The sequence below is a fragment of the Lepus europaeus genome, chromosome 18, assembly GCF_033115175.1.
Source record: "Lepus europaeus isolate LE1 chromosome 18, mLepTim1.pri, whole genome shotgun sequence".
NCBI lineage: Eukaryota > Metazoa > Chordata > Mammalia > Lagomorpha > Leporidae > Lepus > Lepus europaeus.
Genome location: NC_084844.1, coordinates 1,947,808 through 1,962,680, shown reverse-complemented (window position 1 = coordinate 1,962,680; position 14,873 = coordinate 1,947,808). Strand labels below are relative to the sequence as shown.

The 14,873-nt window shown below is 64.3% G+C and overlaps 1 protein-coding gene across 3 annotated transcripts in view; it reads left to right on the top strand.

Annotated features, from left to right (window-relative positions):
- Window positions 1-14,873, top strand: part of RNF213 (ring finger protein 213) — a 103,994-nt gene that overhangs the window by 75,384 nt on the left and 13,737 nt on the right. For all 3 annotated transcript variants that reach the window (XM_062215757.1, XM_062215756.1, XM_062215758.1), the window contains 12 exons: window positions 21-203; window positions 772-941; window positions 1,374-1,473; window positions 5,473-5,584; window positions 6,098-6,311; window positions 6,449-6,639; window positions 7,591-7,713; window positions 9,057-9,167; window positions 10,938-11,180; window positions 11,457-11,538; window positions 12,145-12,179; window positions 13,376-13,470. In XM_062215757.1, the coding sequence (XP_062071741.1) occupies window positions 21-203; window positions 772-941; window positions 1,374-1,473; window positions 5,473-5,584; window positions 6,098-6,311; window positions 6,449-6,639; window positions 7,591-7,713; window positions 9,057-9,167; window positions 10,938-11,180; window positions 11,457-11,538; window positions 12,145-12,179; window positions 13,376-13,470 (1,659 nt within the window). The remainder of the gene's footprint in view (window positions 1-20; window positions 204-771; window positions 942-1,373; window positions 1,474-5,472; window positions 5,585-6,097; window positions 6,312-6,448; window positions 6,640-7,590; window positions 7,714-9,056; window positions 9,168-10,937; window positions 11,181-11,456; window positions 11,539-12,144; window positions 12,180-13,375; window positions 13,471-14,873) is intronic.

Genomic DNA, 14,873 nt, shown 5'->3' with positions numbered 1-14,873 from the left:
ACGGTCCCTCCCGGCTCCAGGTTCGGGGTGGAGCCATGCCCCATCTGCCTGGGGGACGCCCAGGATCCGGTGTGTCTGCCGTGCGACCACGTGTTCTGCCTGCACTGCCTGAGGGCCTGGCTCGCGCCGGGCCAGATGCTGTGCCCCTTGTGCCTGACGGACCTACCCGACAGGTTCCAGCTCACCGTCTCCCAGGAGCACAGGTGGGATCCGAATGGGATTTCTGGGGAGCCCCGTGTGGCAGACAGCTGGCCTGGGAGGGGGGTGATGGGAAGAGGAGCCTCCCCTCAGCTGCCCGTGCGGGCATCTGGGGTCGTAAACTCTCTCTCCCCGAGTCCCTGCCCCGAGCCACACGTGTGCGGACTTGGGAGAGGGTGGAACTAGCCAGAATGCTGTGTGTTACAAGAAGACACAGCTGGTGGGCTGTTCTGATGGTCCCTGCCCGGGGACGGGGACAGAGCAGCCGGTAGAGCCTCTCACAGCTCCCTGTGCTCAGCCGGCCTCGGCCCTGCCCGTCACAGCCTCGGCTCTCCCCTCTCTCATTGCTGAACCCCCTTAAAGGCAGGCACGCAGCAGCCTGGGCAGGGGGCCGCTGAAGGGCCGTGCCAGCCCGTCCACACGACCGAGGGGCTCCCCAAGGTCCGGGATGCTGAGCTCTGTGGGTCCCAGTCTTGAAGGCCAGCCCCAGGCTATGTACTTGGGGTGCGGCGGGGCCCCGGTCTGCAGCCGCTGGGTTTGGAGGGAGCCTGAGCCCGCGCATCCTGTCCTCAGCATGGCCATTGCCAAGCACGCACAGTTCCGGCAGCTGTGCAACAGCTTCTTCGTGGACCTGGTCTCCAGCATGTGCTTCCGAGACGACTGCCCGCCGCACGGGGACGTGGTCCAGAGCCTGCTGTCTCTGCTGTTCGTGCAGAAGGAGCTGCTGCGACGTGAGCCGCAGGGTGAGCTGCCCTCCTCTCCAGCCTGCACTCCCTTCTTTGTAGGATGGATTGATTTGACCGTCAGAGTTACAGAGAGAGAGGGAGAGGGAGAGACAGAGAGAGATCCTCCGTATGCTGGCTGACTGTCCAGTTGGCCGCCATGGCTGGGACTGGGCCAGGCCGAAGCCAGGAGCCAGGAGCTCCCTCAGGGACTCCCACGTGGGTGCAGGGGCCCAAGCACTTGGGGCATCTTCCACTGCTTTTCCAGGCTCATGAGCAAGAGCTGGATGGGAAGTGGAGCAGCCGGGACTCGAGCCGGCGCCCCTGCGGGACGCCAGCCTCGCACACGGCAGCTCCCCCGCTGCGCCACAGCGCCGGCTCTGTGCCCCCTTCCTCGTCTCACCGTTGCGCCCGTGATGTGAGCAGTGAGCTCCGTTCTCTGTCCGGTTTCAGGGCCCCGTGAACACACGAAGTCCCTCTCTCCATTCAATGACGTTGTGGATAAAACTCCGGTCATCCGCTCCGTGGTCCTGAAGCTGCTGCTAAAATACAGGTGAGAGCGGCGGGCGTGGCGTGAGCCCCCCGATGTACAGAGAGAGTGGCTGGCGTGGCCTGAGCCCCCCGATGTACAGAGAGAGTGGCTGGCGTGGCCTGAGCCCCCCGATGTACAGGAGAGAGCGGCTGGTGTGGCGCCGAGCCCCCCGATGTACAGAGAGAGCGGCTGGCGTGGCGCCGAGCTCCCCGATGTACAGAGAGAGTGGCTGGCGTGGCCTGAGCCCCCCGATGTACAGAGAGAGTGGCTGGCGTGGCCTGAGCCCCCCGATGTACAGAGAGAGTGGCTGGCGTGGCCTGAGCCCCCCGATGTACAGAGAGAGTGGCTGGCGTGGCCTGAGCCCCCCGATGTACAGAGAGAGTGGCTGGCGTGGCCTGAGCCCCCCGATGTACAGAGAGAGCGGCTGGTGTGGCCTGAGCCCCCCGATGTACAGGAGAGAGCGGCTGGCATGGCGCCGAGCCCCCCGATGTACAGGAGAGAGCGGCTGGTGTGGCCTGAGCCCCCCGATGTACAGAGAGAGCGGCTGGCGTGGCCTGAGCCCCCCGATGTACAGGAGAGAGCGGCTGGTGTGGCGCCGAGCCCCCCGATGTACAGAGAGAGCGGCTGGCGTGGCGCCGAGCCCCCTGATGTACAGAGAGAGGGGCTGGTGTGGCGCCGAGCCCCCTGATGTACAGAGAGAGCGGCTGGTGTGGCGCTGAGCCCCCCGATGTACAGAGAGAGCGGCTGGCGTGGCGCTGAGCCCCCCGATGTACAGAGAGAGCGGCTGGCGTGGCCTGAGCCCCCCGATGTACAGAGAGAGCGGCTGGTGTGGCGCTGAGCCCCCCGATGTACAGAGAGAGCGGCTGGCGTGGCGCTGAGCCCCCCGATGTACAGGAGAGAGCGGCTGGTGTGGCCTGAGCCCCCCGATGTACAGAGAGAGCGGCTGGCGTGGCCTGAGCCCCCCGATGTACAGGAGAGAGCGGCTGGTGTGGCGCCGAGCCCCCCGATGTACAGAGAGAGCGGCTGGCGTGGCGCCGAGCCCCCTGATGTACAGAGAGAGCGGCTGGTGTGGCGCCGAGCCCCCTGATGTACAGAGAGAGCGGCTGGTGTGGCGCTGAGCCCCCCGATGTACAGAGAGAGCGGCTGGCGTGGCCTGAGCCCCCCGATGTACAGAGAGAGCGGCTGGCATGGCGCTGAGCCCCCCGATGTACAGGAGAGAGCGGCTGGTGTGGCCTGAGCCCCCCGATGTACAGAGAGAGCGGCTGGCGTGGCCTGAGCCCCCCGATGTACAGGAGAGAGCGGCTGGTGTGGCGCCGAGCCCCCCGATGTACAGGAGAGAGCGGCTGGTGTGGCGCCGAGCCCCCCGATGTACAGAGAGAGCGGCTGGTGTGGCGCTGAGCCCCCCGATGTACAGAGAGAGCGGCTGGTGTGGCGCTGAGCCCCCCGATGTACAGAGAGAGCGGCTGGTGTGGCGCCGAGCCCCCTGATGTACAGAGAGAGCGGCTGGTGTGGCGCTGAGCCCCCCGATGTACAGAGAGAGCGGCTGGCGTGGCGCTGAGCCCCCCGATGTACAGAGAGAGCGGCTGGCGTGGCCTGAGCCCCCCGATGTACAGAGAGAGCGGCTGGCATGGCGCTGAGCCCCCCGATGTACAGGAGAGAGCGGCTGGTGTGGCCTGAGCCCCCCGATGTACAGAGAGAGCGGCTGGTGTGGCGCCGAGCCCCCCGATGTACAGAGAGAGCGGCTGGCGTGGCCTGAGCCCCCCGATGTACAGAGAGAGCGGCTGGTGTGGCCTGAGCCCCCTGATGTACAGGAGAGAGCGGCTGGCGTGGCCTGAGCCCCCCGATGTACAGAGAGAGCGGCTGGTGTGGCGCCGAGCCCCCCGATGTACAGAGAGAGCGGCTGGCGTGGCCTGAGCCCCCCGATGTACAGAGAGAGCGGCTGGCGTGGCGCCGAGCCCCCCGATGTACAGAGAGAGCGGCTGGTGTGGTGCCGAGCCCCCCGATGTACAGAGAGAGCGGCTGGTGTGGCACTGAGCCTGCGCAGGGCCCGGCTGCCTGCCTTCTCCGCCGGGGCACCCCCGGCTGCCCTCTCCTGCCCAGCAGCTGGGTCCTGAGGCACGGGCTTGGCAGAAGGAGCCAGGAATCCCGGTTCTCACCCTGGCCCCACGGCTCTTGTTTTTTTTAAAGATTTGTTTATTTGAAATCAGAGTCAGAGAGAGAGAGAGAGATCTTCCATCCATCCGCTGGTCCACTCCACAGATGGCTGCAACAGCCAGGGCTGGGCCAAGCTGAAGCCAGGAGCCCGGAACTCCGTCCAGGTCTCCCATGTGGGGACAGGAAGACCGTCTTCCTCAGCTTTCCCAGCCACATAAGCAGGGGTCTGGATTAGATGTGGAGCATCCAGGACTCCAACCTGTGCTCACGTGGGATGCCGGCAGCACAGGCAGCTGCCTGGCCAGCCGCTCCACAGTGCCGGCTCCGGCTACCTACCCTTGTGGTTTTCAGGATGAAAATGGTCAGCACGGGGCCAGGCTGGAGCCAGGAGCCTCATCCGGGTCTCCCACACGGGTAGGAGGGGCCCAAGCACTTGGGTCGTCTCCTGCTGCTTTTTAGCAGGGAGCTGGATCAGAAGCAGAACAGCCGGCACGCGGACCGGCCCCTGTGTGGGTCCCAGCATCACAGGCAGCAGCTCTACCCACTGAGCCACAGCGCCGGCCCCTCGGGAGTGCCTTTAGGACCTCGCGAGACCTCTGCGGCGTTGTTCATAGGGCAGGTGGCCGATTTTCAGATGTTGTAGAAGACACGAGGTCCACATCTGTGGCCGTCAGTGAACCGTGTTTTCTAGATAGCAGAGATCAAGGCGTTGAAAGCGCCCGGTGGACCAGACCGCGCCGACCCTGGTGTGGGCTCCGGTCCCACACTGCCGGTGGCCTTCGGCCTTGGTGCAGTACCAAGGAGGCAGCGCTGCGATTTTCCGCAGATTGGGAAAGCGTTCCTCCGGGGGAGGCCAGGTTCTCCTCCTGCTCTGCCGGGGCAGCCAGCTTGTTAAGCCCGGTGGCAAAATTTTAAGCTGGGTTTATTATTGTTATTGTAAATGATTTAACGAGTGTTTTTAATTTTTTCTGTTGTCATTCTAGTAGTGTAAATCGCTCTAGGTATGGCCCACAGAGACAGAATCTCTAAGATCTTCCATAATTTCTAGGATCACAAACAGGTCCTAACACTAGAAGCTTTGCCAACAGCTCATCTGAAATTTGCAGTTGTAGGGGTGGGCGATTGGCCCTGTGGCTGAGATGCTGTGACGCCCCCTGAGCCCCGGGTTGAATCCCGGCTCCTCTGTTGATTCCAGCCCCTTGCTGTCCTGCGCTCAGGTGCCTGGGTCCCTGCCACCCCGGTGGGCGACCTGGGTGGAGCCCCAGGTCCTGGCTTCAGCCTGGCCCAGCCCCGGCTGTTGCAGCATGTGGGGAGTGAGCCAGGGGATGGGAGCTCTCTGTCTCTCTCAAATAAGTAAATAAAAAGGCGAAGTGTGGAGTTTTTTATTTTTTTATTATTTTTGACAGGCAGAGTGGACAGTGAGAGAGAGACAGAGAGAAAGGTCTTCCTTTTGCCGTTGGTTCACCCTCCAATGGCCGCCGCGGTAGCGCGCTGCGGCCGGCGCACCGCGCTGATCTGAAACCAGGAGCCAGGTGCTTCTCCTGGTCTCCCATGCGGATGCAGGGCCAAGGACTTGGGCCATCCTCCACTGCACTCCCTGGCCACAGCAGAGAGCTGGCCTGGAAGGGGGGCAACCAGGACATGGATCGGTGCCCCGACCGGGACTAGAACCCAGTGTGCCGGTGCCACAAGGCGGAGGATTAGCCTAGTGAGCCGCGGCGCCGGCGAAGTGTGGAGTTTAAGGCTCTCCTGTGCTGTGCAAAGTGTGCTCTGCGAAGCCGTGTTGCGCTGTAGCGACACGTGCTCGCGCGTGCGCGGATCCGAGTCCGGGCGAGGAGCCGGCCGTTGACGTCTGTGTCCCCGCAGCTTCCGAGAAGTGCAGGACTACCTCCAGGACTACCTGTCCCTGCTGGAGAAGAAGTCCTTCTTGGTGGAGGACAAGACCGAGCTGTACCGCCTCTTCCTCAACTGCCTGGAGGTGGGCGAGGCGCTGGGGCACGGTTCTGCCGGGCGGGGCGGGAGAGGGCGGCCTCGGGACACGGCCTCCGCCTCGGGACACGGCCTCCGCCTCGCCCTCCCACCCGCGTTCCTTGGCCTTTGTGTGCACGTCCCTGTCAAAGACACACAGCAGCCCGGGAGGGCGCGAGACCACGTCCAGCGGTCGGTGGGGGACGGAACTCCCAGGCGAGCCAATTGTGGCTCAGCGGTGTTGAAGTCCGTGCGTGGTTTTCGCCCACGAGGAGTGGTCTCCACAGACCCCTGCCCCACACCAGGCCCTGGCCCTGGCTGTCGGGGAGTCCAGCGACCGTCCACGCTCTTGACTTGCAGTCTCTTCATATTTTTATTTCCAAAAAGATTCTCCCTGCCTTCCCTTCTCCTCCCCTCCCTTGTCCCCAAATCAGAGGAGGTGTGGCCTTCCCGCCCTCGGAGAAGGCGCCCGGGCCCTGCGGCCCTCACAGGCGCCCGCCTTCCCTGCTTGCTTGGCCCCCAGGACTCCATGCAGGAGAAGGCCAGCGCCTGCCCCAGGAACGAGGCCCTGAGCCTCCTGAGGGAGGACAGCCGCTTCCTGCAGGCCCAGCGCCCGGGCGGCCCGGGCCAGGAGCGCCCCCGCGAGGCCTCCGTGAGGTACCTGCAGGAGGTGGCCAGGATCCGCCGCTGCCTCGACAGGGCCTGCGGGCTCCTCTCGGAGCTCCAAGAGGACGCAGGTGAGGCTCCCCGGGCTGGCAGGCTCGGTCGGGCGTAGGGCAGGCTCGCCCGGGGACTGTGCACGGGGGCTCCCGCAGGGTGGCCCCTCCCCGTTGGCTGCCTCTGTCCCCAAGTCGCCTCCTCGCTGAACCCGCAGAGATGGCTGAGGAGCAGCAGAGCTACCTGTCGGAGGTGGAGCGCTTCTGTGCCCGAGCCCAGAACGACTGGTACCGCGTGTACCTGGTGCGCAAGCTCGCCAGCCAGCGCGGCATGGAGTTTGTGCAGCGCCTGTCCGCGCAGGGCCACCCGTGCCAGTGGGTGTTTCCCAGGGAAGTCGTCGCGCAGCAGGTGAGATGTGGGGACCCCTGTGTGCCAGGCCCGCCTCCCCGCACACCCAGGGAGGGGGCACATGCGGTCGCCTGGTCCTGTGCACCTCAGCATGTGCTTAGCCCAGCTTCTGAGACGAGTGTGTGCCCACGTGTGTGCACGTGCCTGCCCTGTGTACATGCGTGTGCACGTGCCTGCCCGTGTGCCCATGTGTGTGCACGTGCCTGCCCTGTGTACATGTGTGTGCACGTGCCTGCCCAAGTGCCCATGTGTGTGCACGTGCCTGCCCTGTGTACATGTGTGTGCATGTGTCTGCCCATGTGCCCATGTGTGTGCACGTGCCTGCCCTGTGTACATGTGTGTGCACCTGTGTACATGTGTGTGCACGTGCCTGCCCGTGTGCCCATGTGTGTGCACGTGCCTGCCCTGTGTACATGTGTGTGCACGCGTGTGCACCTATGTACATGTGTGTGCGCGTGTGCCTGCCTCGGCATCCAGCGGCAAAGCCTGTTTCGGTGTCGCCTTTAAGCAGACCTGGCGCGGGGACGGCAGCAGAATGTCTGCGGTTTGCTTCCCGCAGACGCAGTGAGCGGCCCGGCCCCGAGGCTGCGGTCCTCCTCCGCTGCAGCCGGCGGCCGGGCGGGCAGAGCCGAGGGCAGGGTCCGGGCTGGGGCGGCACTCGGAGTGCGTTCCGGGGTCCTGGGTACAGAGCACTCGGAATCCCGGGGCTGTTCCTCCTCACCCCCACCTGGGGCTCAGGTGACACAGCTGAAGTCGCCCGAGGCCTGGGGCGGGGTCGTAGGTCACTCAGCGTGAGGCAGCTCCGGGCCTCTGTGGCCTCCTCGCCGGGGCGGTGTCTGCTCGCCCTGGGGACTCCCGGCTCGGCCGCTTGTCAGCCCGCAGCGACCACTGCCCTGCGCGCCCCCCTCGCGCCGGCTCCCCATACGTGACGCCGTGTTCCTGGCCTTGCAGAAGGACCACGTGGGCCATCTGGATCGGTTCCTGGTGCACGGCGAGGAGTACAAGGCTGTGCGCGACGCCGTGGGCAAGGCCGTGCTGGAGGGCAATGCTCTGGGCATCGCGGCCGCTCTGAAGGTAAAAGCTGGGCTCCGGTTCTGTGTGGCACCGCGTGGCACCCCTCTCCCCTCCTGCACGGGAAGGCGAGCTCGGGCCTCCACGCACACCTGGCCCGCTGGGCTCGGCCGCAGGGCCACTGTGTCCTGCTGACCCTGCAGCTCCGTTTGGTTGTTTATGTCCGTGACTTCCCCGAGACCCCACCGAAATGTTTGAGCGGTTGCTCAGACCCGAAAGGTGCCGGCAAAGCTGCAGAATCCGTGTGTCAGCGTGTCCACGATTCACGCGTGGGCTCGCCTGCCTGCCTGCCTGTAATCCGTGTCTGCGTGTCCACCATTCACGCGTGGGCTCGCCTGCCTGCCTGTAATCTGTGTGTCTGCGTGTCCATGATTCACGCGTGGGCTCGCCTGCCTGTAATCCGTGTGTCTGCGTGTCCACGATTCACACATGGGCTCGCCTGCCTGCCTGTAATCGTGTGTCTGCGTGTCCACGATTCACGCGTGGGCTCGCCTGCCTGCCTGTAATCGTGTGTCTGCGTGTCCACGATTCACGCGTGGGCTCGCCTGCCTGCCTGTAATCCGTGTCTGCGTGTCCACCATTCACGCGTGGGCTCGCCTGCCTGCCTGTAATCTGTGTGTCTGCATGTCCACGATTCACGCGTGGGCTCACCTGCCTGCCTGTAATCCGTGTCTGCGTGTCCACCATTCACACATGGGCTCGCCTGCCTGCCTGTAATCCGTGTCTGCGTGTCCACCATTCACGCGTGGGCTCGCCTGCCTGCCTGTAATCGTGTGTCTGCGTGTCCATGATTCACGCGTGGGCTCGCCTGCCTGTAATCCGTGTGTCTGCGTGTCCACGATTCACGTGTGGGCTCGCCTGCCTGCCTGTAATCGTGTGTCTGCGTGTCCACGATTCACGCGTGGGCTCGCCTGCCTGCCTGTAATCGTGTGTCTGCGTGTCCACGATTCACGCGTGGGCTCGCCTGCCTGCCTGTAATCTGTGTGTCTGCGTGTCCATGATTCACGTGTGGGCTCGCCTGCCTGCCTGCCTGCCTGTTTGGACGCGACAGCAGGTGCTGAGACTCTGAGCCTAGCGGGCCGTGGCCTGACCTCCTCTGTGCGTCCCCGGTTCCCCTGGCATGGTGCCAGGAAGACTTGGCATCCGAGGGGCAGCAGATGGCGAGCCCGTGTGTTTGACAAGCCGGCCGGTCACCCTGGGTCTAGGCTGACGCTGTCCGGAACCTCGTTGCCCCAGCGTCCTCTGCAGGAAGAGGGTCCCGGGTGTCTGGGGCTGGGAGGGCCCCTTCCCTGGTGGCCTAAGGCTGATGTGCACCACACGCACGCCCACCCCGCCTCCCTCCGCAGGCCTGCAGGAAGCCCAGCACCCAGCAGGCGGCCCACCTGCTGCTGGCGCTCTTCCAGGAAGTGGCCGTCTTGTACAGGTCCCAGCATGTCAGCCTCCACCCCAAGCCAGAGGTGAGTGGCAACATCCGGGGCTGTGTTCAGTCCCTCTTTTTTTTTTTTTAAGATTTATTTTATTCAAAAGGCAGAATTACAGAGAGAGAGAGATCCAGGTCTTCCATCTGCTGGTTCACTCCCCAGAGGGCCACATCAGCTGGGGCTGGGCCAGGCCAAAGCCAGGAACCAGGAGCTTCATCCGGGTCTCCCATGTAGGTGCAGGGGGCTAACGACTTGGAGCAGCTTCTACTGCTTTCCCAGGCGCATTAGCAGGAGCTGGAAGGAAAGTGGAGAAGCCGGGACTTGAACTGGTGCCCACACGGGATGCTGGCACTGCAGACAGTGGTTTAACCCACTGCACCACAGTGCTGGCCCAGTCCCATTACTTTTTGACTATTTGAAAGGGAGAGAAAGAAATCGACCTTCCATCCGTGGGTCCACTCCCCAGACACCAGGTTGCAGCCAGGGTCCCAGTGCCCACCGCAGGTCCCTGTGTTGGAGCCGTCACGGCTGCCTCCCAGGGTGTGATCAGCAAGAAGCTGGGGTCAGCAGCAGAGCTGGGACGTGCGTGCAGCCATCAGGGTGGGACGCAGGGGTCCCAGGAGGCGTCTGTACCACTGCGCCCCACTCCCACCCTCCGGTCTCAGCTCAAGAAACTTCTGAGAGACACAGTTCCTGTCCACTGGTCCAGTCTCCAAATGCCTAACCTGCCAGGTCTGGGCCAGGGCAGAAGCCAGGAGCCAGAAACTCAATTCAGCCGTCCCATACAGGCAGAAGGACTCAGTACTGAGCCATCCCCGCTGTCCCCGTGGGTCCGGATCGGCAGCCCCGGGCCGGGAGTCGGAGCCGGGCAGGCAGCCCCGGGCCCTCCCGTGTTTGACGTCGGCATCGGCTGCTGGGCTGAAGGCCGTGCTGGAGGAGCTTTTTTGAGTAAAAGTCTCGAACACAAATGACGCCTCTGACTTTTACCCAGGATGGACGTTTTCTCCCTTATTAAGTGGAAGGAAGATTTCTGCTTCATTCAAAGCTTGTAGCATTACAATTAAGTCAGAAGTGAGGGGCTGGCGTGGTGGTGCAGCGGTGTGGTGGGCTAAGCCGCCGCTTGGGACTCAGTGCCGGTTCGAGTCCCGGCTGCTCCACTTCCAGTGCAGCTCCCTGCTATGACCCGGGAAGGCAGTGGAGGTGCACGCGGGAGACCCAGATGGAGCTCCAGGCTCTGGGCTTTGGCCTGGCTCAGCCGTGGCCATTGCCATTTGGGGAGTGAACCAACAGATGGAAGCGCTCGCGCTCTCTCGCTCTCTCTCTCTCGCTCGCTCTCTCTCGCTCTCTCTCTCGCTCTCTCGCTCTCTCTCGCTCTCTCGCTCTCTCTCTCTCTCGCTCGCTCTCTCTCGCTCTCTCGCTCTCTCGCTCTCGCTCTCTCGCTCTCTCTCTCGCTCTCTCTCTCGCTCTCTCTCGCTCTCTCTCTCGCTCTCTCTCGCTCTCGCTCTCTCTCGCTCTCTCTCTCTCGCTCTCTCTCTCTCCTCTCTGTCATGCTGCCAAATGAACAAATCCATCTCTCTCTTTAAAAAAAAAAAAAAGTGAATAACCTACGCTAAGGTTTCCCAAAACAGTGTGGAAACGAGTGCTGTCCATGAACACTCTCTCCTGGGGAGGCGTGTCATTGGTGGCCCTCTGACCGCCTGTGCCCTGGTGGCGTGTGTCCGTGTGCCATCGAAGCGCACAGCTCAGAGGCCCTCCGAGTCCGCAGTGCCTGTGTGATCTGTCTCGTGTTCACGTGTTGTCCCACAGCAACGCGAGGCCCTGAACGCCTTCATCGAAGAGAACCAGGCCCTTCTTTCTCCGGACATGCGAGCTTTTGCCGTGTCCCTCGTGGCCAATTCCCTGCCACTGCTGAGCACGGGCCCCGGGGACAGCAGCCTCGAAGGAGCAGTGGTGGAGCTGGCCGTCCACTCTGCAGCTGTCCTCCTGAGCGGACGCGGCGCCATCTTGGCACCCCTGCGGAACCTGGCCTTCTCCCCGGCCAGCATGGCGGTAAGGCTGGGTGGTGGCCGCGGGCGCTGTCACCGCCAGTGCCGAGCCGTGGATGTGGGGTGCGGTGGGGCCTCTCTGCCTCTGTGTCTCACTGGGCCCCGCAGCCCCCCCGCGGCGGTGGGCGCCCGCCTTGCTCTCGGTTCCTTCACAGAGAGCCGGTGTGGTTTCTTCCTGGGGTCAGGTTCAAGTTCACTTGGTTTCTCTGGGCGTCTGCCGGAGCGCGTGGGCTGTCAGTCGGCTCCCCCCAACCACAGTCTCTGCTTCTTTGCCTCTCAGGGAGCTTATCTTCCCACGATGCCTGAAGACCTGCTGGCTCAGGCCAGGAGCTGGAGAGGCCTGGAGGGCCTGCAGTGGTACAGTAAGTGCTGGCGGCCTCGGCCTCGCGGGCCGCGTGGCTCGCCAGGCCCTGGGTTAGACGCGGGACCCCGAGCTTACTCCCGAAGGTCCAGATCTGCCCGGCCCCCTGCCGGCTGCGTGGCCCAGCCACTCCCCTTCTCTCTTAAGGGAGAGCCCCCTCCGGATGCACCTGTGCCCTCTGGCATTTGCCATTCGGGGTGGGGCCAGGGTCTGTGTCGGAGCTCGCTCGTGGCCCCACACGGTGCGGCCAGGTTGTCGACCTGAGTGAACCCTGCAGCCCAGGCCGTGCTGTTCTCTCGAGAAGACTGGAGGCTGCAAAGTTGTAAAACTCGCTCCCTACAGACAAGAAACGGGAGAGAAAGGCACACGCTCGCGACCCCTCGGCCTCCGGCGTGGTCCCCGGGGTGTGGGCCAGAGTGCAGCTTTGCTGTGTCCCCTCGCAGCCGGGCGTCCTGCCCTGACAGCTCCAGGGTGTCATGGAGCCAGGCTGGGAAAAGCAGCTGGGCTCAGCGCAGGGCACCCACTGTGTGTCCGCCCCACGGGGAGAGGGTCAGCAGCAGCGGCGACACCCCAGGAGCCAACGTGTGTCCTGTTGTCCTCTTCACAGCTTGTCCCAACGGCCACCCGTGCTCCGTGGGGGAGGTGAGTCCTGTGTCCTGGGGCTCCGCCAGGCCTCAGCGGGGTGGCCTGGGGAACGCGGGCGCCTTCTGTGGGTGGCACAGGGCATGGCGACCACCTGCCCAGAGCACCAGGGACGCAGCCCCTGTCGTGTGACCCGGCCCGTACGTCCCCTGACGAAGCCACAGGCCTCACCCCAGCCCAGCGGCTTCCGGGAGCGCCCCTCTCTGACTGTCCGCCCACCTTCTTCAAGACCTCCGGCAGCACGGGGTCTGTGACTGGGTTACAGAGAGCAGGTGCTGTGCCATGGGCGCCTGCAGAGGGCGCTGTGGCATCCACCTCCACACTGCTAAGGAGCTGCCTGGGCCCTTGGCGGGTCTGTACCCCGAGCCCTTGGCGGTGCCACGTCACAGCGTAAATAAGAGACCAGGAGGGGCTCCTGATGGACGGGGCCACGAGAGACAAAGCCCGAATGCTGCATAGTCGTCTACAAAAGTCTGTTTAGAGGGCGGCGTTGTGGTGCAGCGGGTTAAGCCACTGCTGCCAGCGCCAGCATCCCGCACCGGAGTGCCGGTTCCAGTCCACCTGGGAAGGCCGCAGACAATGGCCTGAGCGCTTGTGCCCTGGGCTTTGGGCTGGCCCAGCCATGGCTGCTGGTGGCCTTTTGAGGAGAAAACCAGCAGACAGAAGTGCTGCCTCTCTCTCTCTCTCTCTCTCTCTCTCTCCCCCTCTTTCTCTCTGGCACTCTGCTTTTCAAATAAATAGCTTCATTTAAAAGAAGTCCAGCTGACGCCGCGGCTCACTAGGCTAATCTTCTGCCTTGCAGCGCCGGCACACCAGGTTCTAGTCCCGGTCAGGGCACCGATCCTGTCCCGGTTGCTCCTCTTCCAGGCCAGCTCTCTGCTATGGCCCAGGAGTGCAGTGGAGGATGGCCCAAGTGCTTGGGCCCTGCACCCGCATGGGAGACCAGGAGAAGCACCTGGCTCCTGGCTTCGGATCAGCGCGGTGCGCCAGCCGCGGCGGCCATTGGAGGGTGAACCAACAGCAAAAAAGGAAGACCTTTCTCTCTCTCTCTCTCTCTCACTGTCCATTCTGCCTGTCCAAAAAAAAAAAGTCCAAATTCACCTAAGTCTGCCCGGCTGGTGCCAAGCGTGGGCCCCGCCCCCACGCCGGGCTCCCGGCTGGTGGCGCCCGTGTGAGTCACCTCTGTCTTGTCCTAGTGTGGCAAGCCGATGGAGCAGAGCCAGTGTGTGGACTGCGGCGCCCAGGTGGGAGGGATCAACCACATACCCAACGCCGGCTTCCACGTCATCACGTACGTAAGGCTGCGTCTACTTTCCCTGCGGTCACACGTGGGCATGGCCGTGGCCGTTGCAAATGCAGCATCACACAGAGCTGCCGGGCATCTGGCCCCGACACAGGGCAGAGCGGCACCTCACCTGTCGCTGGCTCTCACCTTCCCCGGCCCTCACCTTCCCTGGCCCCGACACAGGGCAGAGCGGCGCCTCACCTGTCGCCGGCTCTCACCTTCCCCGGCCCTCACCTTCCCTGGCCCCGACACAGGGCAGAGCGGCGCCTCACCTGTCGCTGGCTCTCACCTGTCGCTGGCTCTCACCTTCCCCGGCCCTCACCTTCCCCGGCCCTCACCTTCCCCGGCCTTCACCTTCCCCGGCTCTCACCTGTCGCTGGCCCTCACCTTCCCCGGCTCTCACCTGTCGCTGGCTCTCACCTTCCCTGGCCCTCACCTTCCCCGGCCCTCACCTTCCCCGGCTCTCACCTGTCGCTGGCTCTCACCTTTCCTGGCCCTCACCTTCCCCGGCCCTCACCTTCCCCGGCCCTCACCTTCCCTGGCCACGACACAGGGCAGAGCAGCGCCTCACCTGTCGCTGGCCCTCACCTGTCGCCGGCTCTCACCTTCCCCGGCCCTCACCTTCCCTGGCCCCGACACAGGGCAGAGCGGCGCCTCACCTGTCGCCGGCTCTCACCTTCCCCGGCCCTCACCTTCCCTGGCCCCGACACAGGGCAGAGCGGCGCCTCACCTGTCGCTGGCTCTCACCTGTCGCTGGCTCTCACCTTCGCCGGCCCTCACCTTCGCTGGCTCTCAGACACTGGGCAGAGTGCAGGCGCTGCTCACGCCCTTGGATGCCGCCGACTCTCACCTGGGCCGTGGGCTCGCCCTTGTACGCACACACCTGGTGAAGCAGGTGACTCACTCAGGGGCGTTCAGGGCCGAGATCAAAGCTGGGCCTTCGTCTGCCTCAGCGGACGCGCTCCAGCCGTCAGCCGGCCGGGCTCTCCCCGCTCCTCAGCCGTCAGCCGGCCGGGCTCTCTCCTGGGAAGGGGGAGTGGTGAAGCCGCCACAGACACATCCCTTAGCGTCTGCAGGCACAGATTCCAGCCCCCAGTCCCACCCCACCCCCACACCGAAATGCAGAGTCGCACGAGGCGCTTCTAGAGTGGCGTGGGTTTCCCTGTGACTGCGGCTCCCCGCAGGTGCACCAGCCAGGCGTGGGTGACGCTGACACAGCGGCCGTGAGCTGCGCTGTCTGGGGAGGAATGACAGCGGGGGAGAGCCCCACATGTTCAGTCCAGTGTGGGGGTTTTTCCCCGAATATTTCTGGTCCGAGGTTGGTTGAATCCACAGAGGAAGGACCCAGGTACAGAGGGCTACGGTGCCCGACTTCAGATCCATAGAGCTGAGTCCTGACCCCACACTGG